The following is a 6,713-nucleotide window of genomic DNA, read 5'->3' as shown; positions in this document are numbered from 1 at the left end:
ATTATTTTATTTATTTCATCTTTGCCTATTCATTATCATTATTATTTCTATGGCTTAAAAATAAATATTAATGTCACCAAAGATGTCATGTCTTGTTTTGCAGTTTTTTGTTTTTGTTGTTGTTGTGGTTTTAATATCTAGTAAGTGGTCTATATACTTTATCTTCCATGTAAACATAAATTATTTTGTGATTAAGTCCCATATGATAGAGAACCTGTTATTTATAACTAAAAACAGTTCCTAACTTTTATCATTTGTTTCATAAATTTGGATGTTTGTGAGAATTTCTTTGGTATAAATAAGCAGAAGCAGAATTGCTGAGTCCTAATTTATAAGCGGGAGCTCTGGTGGCAGTTCAAATCGAGCAGACACTCCTTGGAAGGAATATTGGGCAATCTACTTCTGTAGTGATACTTCCTTAGAAACCCAAGGAGGGGTCACCATGAGTTGGGACCAGATTAAGTAGATACCAGCAGATTGGCCTCTGGGATGTCCATATCAGAACCATATTTCCAAATGCATTCCTAAGAAGTTTTATCTTGCTACTTTAATGGCACCACTTAGTAATATCTAACTTCTAATGTATTTCTATTCCATTGGGCCCAAAGTGGTATTTTACAGTCATTTCCTTGATTGATAATGAAACAGGGCATCTTTTCAAACAACTGTTACCTTGTTTAATTTTATAGTCTTCTAATGTACAGAATTTCCCAAAATGTTTTAGATGTCATTGGCTAACATCAGTGAATGTGGGAAATACCTTCATTCAATTTTTGTTAGTGTGTTAACTTTGGCCATGATGCCCTTTACTAAACAAATATTCTCAATTTTCACATGACTTAATTAATTTTTGTTAATCTTTTATTATTGAAAAAATGTGACCTTTCCTCTTTATAAGAAATAGATTATTTTATTTTACATAATGTTCAAATAAGTCTACACTATTACATATGTCCAACTTACATATACATTTAAATATAAATCTGAGTTTGCTTTTCCTTATGTAATGAGCATGGTTTTCTACATCAGTTTATAGCATTTGAATTAAAATTCTTTATAGACTAATTTGGTTTTAATATCTTAATGCTGACCCAATGATCAATTTGTATCAGAACTATACAGGTAGGGATTAACCTTACCCAAAGTAAGGTCTCACCTATGCTCTTGACTCTTGGAAGGTAACTTATAAATACCTGAAATATCTTATCTGATAAGAGCATCACTACTTACCTGGGGTTTTGGGACACACCAGACAGTCTATGAAAATATATGATTTACTGTGGGGGCCTTTCAACCACTCACATAGTATTCATTTGCACACCGAAAGGGCTGGAAACTAAGGTCAACCACATGAGTCCCAATCAAAATTCTAGACACCATTGTGGCTTCATGAGCTGCCCTAGTTGACTGTACTACAAGCACATCGCCACACATAGAAAAGAACATGACTCCACTGAGACCACCCAGTTAGTAGTTAATACTTGGAACAATTCTAGGCCCTACCTTTATGTGCCTCTCCTCTTGGATTGTTTTAGTCTGTGTCCTTTTGCTGTTATAAACAGTAAGGATGACCATAATGACTTTTCTCAGTTTTCTTAGTCCTTCTAGTAAATTTTTGAACCTGGTCGTTTTGGACATCCATTAACTTGCAGTTTGTGTCAGAAGTGAGAAGCAGCTTGGGAAACCTAAAATTGTACACACAAAGAGACATTATATAATTGAAAGAGGTCGTTTAGACTCCCAACCAAATCATGCAACAAGTTGAAAAGTCATCTCAGTTGTAAACTCAATTTACTTATTCAGAAGGAAGAAAGACTGGGAAGTCAATACTTCATCTCTGTGAAATCTGAGCCAGAGAGCAAAGCCATAAGTTTTACAGAAGCTTTTCAGGCCACAGGACTAATCCTAACTGAGGAAGAGATATTCAACTACATTTCAAATTGTTGTGACCAGTGACATCTTTGTACTTTCCTGTTTGATCATTGCTGAACAGATATGCCTAAAACCATGATAGTATGCCTGTTTGACCATTGTGCATAGGGTGAGTGAGAAGGGCAGGTAACTTTCTTGTCACCTCATGGGCTTTCAGATAAGGAAGAATGACATTAATGGACCTGACTCACATAACTACAGCTGAGGTGTCTCAGGTCTCCCTGGATCTGATCTGTATTATGATGTTATGTTATGTGCCATCCAGTCAGACCATACTCATGGTGACTCCTCCTCTAGACATATAAACTTGTTGTTGTTGTTGCTGTTGTTGTTATGTGCTGTGGAGTTGGACCTGACTCATAGTGACCCCTCCTTGGGTTTCCAAAGTGGTATCATTATAGATGTAGATTGCCCAACCTTCCTTCCAAGGAGTGGCTGGTGGTTTTGAACCACTAGACTTCTGGTTAGCAGTCAAGTGCCTTAGGCACTATGCTACCAGAGCTCCCAGACTTATAAACTGGTGAGCCTGAAATGCTAATTAGTTAAATTATATTGGAAGATGAGATGCACTGAGTGAGGCATGAGTGTATTTTATCTGTGGATAAGAGGTGTCCATAAAAGTGACTATTCCATATATATTTTTAAAGTGGCTAAAACTATATTTCCCATACATGGCCTTCAAGAACTGGATTTTATATACTCTATCCTTAAATCTGGACAAGTTTTTGTTAACTGCCTAAACAGAAGATGACAGAAATGATGTACTGTAATGTCCAAGACCAGGCAATACAGATATTGAGTGTCTTACTTTCCTAGACAAAATTACTACTACAACTTGGAGACTTTAAATAATTTGAATATGTTTATCATAGATCAGAAGGAGGCTAGAAGTCCAAATTAAAGGCACTGGCTCTAGGAAAGGGTTCTTTGTATGTTGTCTCTGGGAAAATATTTCCTTTCATTTCTGTAGCCCCACTTGGGTTTTGAAATATCAAACAAGTTTGTCATGGACACTCAGGAAAAAAACCCAATCTTAGATTCCAGTCATAATTCATTGCACCTTAAATATTTTGGAAAATTTAATTGGGCTCCATATCTTTTATATTTTAATTATGCCAAGGATTCTAGTATGATGCTCATGAGTGTCAAATAAAGATTAAAACTGTAATATCACTTCATGTTATTAAAAGTGTAGGTAAAGTAATATGTAGTGAAGTGAAGTTATCAATCATATTACGTATATATAATAAACATAATCAACAACAAACTTTGGAAATGAATAGTTGTGATAGGTCCACAGTACTCTAAACCCAAAAAAAATAAAATAAAATAAAACTCACTGCTTTCGAGTTGGTTTTGACTCATAGTGACCGCTCCTTGGGTTTCTGAGGCAGTATCTCTATGGAAGTAGATTGCCTAATCTTCCTTCCAAGGAGTGGTTGGTGGGTTTGAACAGTCAGCCTTCTGATTAGCAGTCAAATGCCTTAGGCACTATGCCACCAGAGCCATGAATGTAATGAATATTATTGAATTGTACACAAAGTCCAGAGATCTTTGTGGATTATATCTATATTTATGAAATAATTCATAATGCTGATGTGGTCAAGTCCAAGATGAATCAGTCATTTAGTTTCTGACTGATGAGTGAACCCATCATTTCTTCCAACTTAGATTGTTTAAAAAATAAATGCTTAAATTCATGCATATCAAATCACTAGATTTGTATGTTGTGAAGAGCATCCGGTATAGAATCTTCCTCCCTACTGACCCCCATTTTGGAGACATTTTGAGTTAGTAATTTTTTTTTTTTTTCCTTAAGCCAGTAAGGTATTGGTGTTAATAGTTCCTGTATTAACTATAATAACCTCCTGATATCTCCTGATACTCTTGATGATCAAAATTATTATTTCAGATATGTGACACATCCATAAGAAAAATAACATTACTTTTAACTTTGCAATGGTGTTAATGGATCTATTGTGTGTGTGTGTGTATGTGTTACGTGCCATCGAGTTGAACCTGACTCATAGCGACCCCTTCTTGGGTTTCTGAGGTAGTATCACTATGTAAGTAGACCACCCCATCTTCCTTCCTGGGAGGGGCTGGTGGGTTTGAACCACCAGCCTTCTGGTTAGCAGTCAAGTGCCTTAGCCACTGTGCTACCAGAGCTCTATAGATTAAACCAAAACTAAGTCCATTGTTGTTGAATCAATTGTAACTCATAGCGATCTTAAAAGACAGAAAACTATCCACAGTGTTTCCAAGGCAGTCATCTTTACGGATGCAGACCGCCACATCTTTCTCCCATGGAGTGGCTGCTAGGTTTGTATTGTTGACAATATGAGTTAATAGCTGAGTGCTTAACCACTGGTCCATCTGGCTGCCTTCAGATCTGTGGATATCCTGTGATAAAAACTGGGAAAATATAACTCATGCATGCCCTAGAAAATAATGTTTAAAGCATATTAAAAAGTAAAGGTATCCCCAAACCACCTAACTTCTATTTTTATTATGAAGTAAAGGTATCCCCAAATCACTTAACTTTTATTTTTATTGTGTAAATATATATAGAAAAAAAAAAAAATCCATTTCAACATTTCTTACAAGTATCAATAAGTAAATTTCGCTTTTTTCTCACAAAATTTTGGTTTTATTATAACTTATCTATATATTTTACTTACAATATAGGGAAAGTAGTATCAAGTGTTTCTCATCTCATCATACACAGTCACCTCAACCAAACCTGTCTATGTTTGCAGAATATAATGTTTAGTGATATATCTATGATCTACCAAAGAACCTATATTTTCATAATTATTTTGCAAATTAATAAGTGACTGTGTGTTTCCCTTTCTTCTACACTACTAAATGAGACATTTCAAAATAAATTGACATGGTATTTCTTCTAGGTTTACCAATATTTTATTCATGAGTAAACATAGAAGGTAAAGTTCCACATAAAATATTGCTAAAGATACCACCTGGGCAACCCAAAGAGGAGTCACTATGAGTTGGATACGACTTAACAACAGTGTGTTTAGTTTTGAAAGGGTAACATTTTAGACGTTTTTAGACTGAAATTTTTAACAATTGTTATAATTCTACCAAACATATATGATTAGCCTTGCTTATCCATAACACCAGATCTTTCAGACAATGCAATTCAAATCATTCACAACTCTCAGAAAGTAAATATTTTGATAAATGATCTATTTTAATGAACTGATATATGAAATTTACATAGAGTACATCTATATAGGGAGCTCTGGTGGTGTAGTGCCTAAGGCATCTGACTGCTAACCAGAAGGCTGGTGGTTCAAACCCACCAGCCACTCTTCAGAAGGAAGACGAGGCAATCGACTACCATATACATACCATCTCAGAAACTCAAGGAGGGGTCACTATGAGTCAAAATTCCAATCTACAATCTCAACTTACTGATGAGAGCACAAATTTCAACTAAAGCTTAGGGTGAGCCTATTCAATTTCCTATAAATTTCTTGACCCAAATAATTGTTTAAAGCTTGTCCTGATGGCACATTTTATTTGTTCATTTCTAAGACTATAAACAATTGGGTTGAAGAGAGGAGGAATTACAGAATAGAGCACAGAAAGGATCACATCCTGGATGGTTGCAGAGACTGCAGATGGCCCTAGGTACACATACAAGCCTGAGCTGAGGAATACCAACACCACGATGATATGAGGGATGCATGTGGAAAAGGCCTTTGCTCTGTCTGCTCCACTTGGTAACCTGAGCACAGTTGAAAATATGTGAATGTAAGACCTGATGATGAAGATGAAACTGCCTCCACCAATCACCAGAGCAGAGGCAAGGATTATTATCTCATTGCTGAAAGTGTCAGAGCATGAGAGCTTCAACAGAGAGGGGATGTCACAGAAAAACTGATGGATAATGTTGGAATGACAAAAGGACAACCTGAAGGTGTTACCTGTGTGGAATGCTGAGTACACCAGACCACTGAGGATGGAAGCCAGTGTCATCTGGACACAGACCTGAGGGTTCATGATCACAGGGTAATGGAGAGGCTGGCAGATGGCCACATAGCGGTCATGGGCCATGATTGTGAGGAACAGCATCTCCAAATACACAAAGAAAATCATTAAGAAGACCTGAGCTACACATCCTGCCTTTGAAATGGTATTGCTGTCAAGCAGGGAGTTGATGCATGAATTAGGCACCGTTACAGAAATGTAGCTTGCATCCAAGAGGGATAGATTCCTGAGAAAGAAGTACATGGGGGTATGAAGGCTCTTGTTTAGAGTGGTGACAATAACAATGAGAAAATTCCCAGTAAGAGTGATCAAATACATCAGAAAGAAGGATATGGCATGCAGAACCCGTAGTTCCCATTCATTAGAAAACCGCATCAGGAGAAATTCCATCATCATGGTGGAGTTGGGCATCTCTGATGAGGCAGTTTTTACTTTGGAGGCAATGAGAGGAATCCCAAACACAAGAAGAATTATCTTGTGAAAAGATAGCATTCAATTGTTTTTCTCTTGCCTGTTTCCTAATTCTAGTTGCTATTGAGTTGCCTAATATTTTGGAAAGTAAATTATGTACTGCTTTATTAGCCTCTGTAATATTTTTATCCTATTGTAGGAGTGAAATTAAAACCAAGAATATTTTCTCAAAAACAGAACATATATAAGGATTTGATAAACATTTCTACCTATTTTATGTGAATATATGAATTTCTCATGATCAGCTAGATAGCTGTAAATATAAATTGAGTGCCTCAGTGGTACAAATGATT

General features: G+C 36.2%; 1 protein-coding gene across 1 annotated transcript; it reads right to left on the bottom strand.

The window, feature by feature from the left end:
• Positions 1–5,421: 5,421 nt before the first annotated feature.
• LOC103211878 (olfactory receptor 14C36-like) lies at positions 5,422–6,407 on the bottom strand. Its single transcript, XM_007957854.2, has one exon. The coding sequence runs from the start codon at positions 6,358–6,360 to the stop codon at positions 5,422–5,424; it is 939 nt and encodes a 312-aa protein (XP_007956045.1). The 5' UTR covers positions 6,361–6,407.
• Between the last annotated feature and the right edge of the window lie 306 nt (positions 6,408–6,713).

The sequence above is a fragment of the Orycteropus afer genome, unplaced genomic scaffold (assembly GCF_000298275.1).
Source record: "Orycteropus afer afer isolate SDZICR_OR568_19922 unplaced genomic scaffold, OryAfe1.0 scaffold00810, whole genome shotgun sequence".
NCBI classification, from domain to species: Eukaryota; Metazoa; Chordata; class Mammalia; order Tubulidentata; family Orycteropodidae; genus Orycteropus; species Orycteropus afer.
This window is presented reverse-complemented; position numbering and strand designations above follow the sequence as displayed.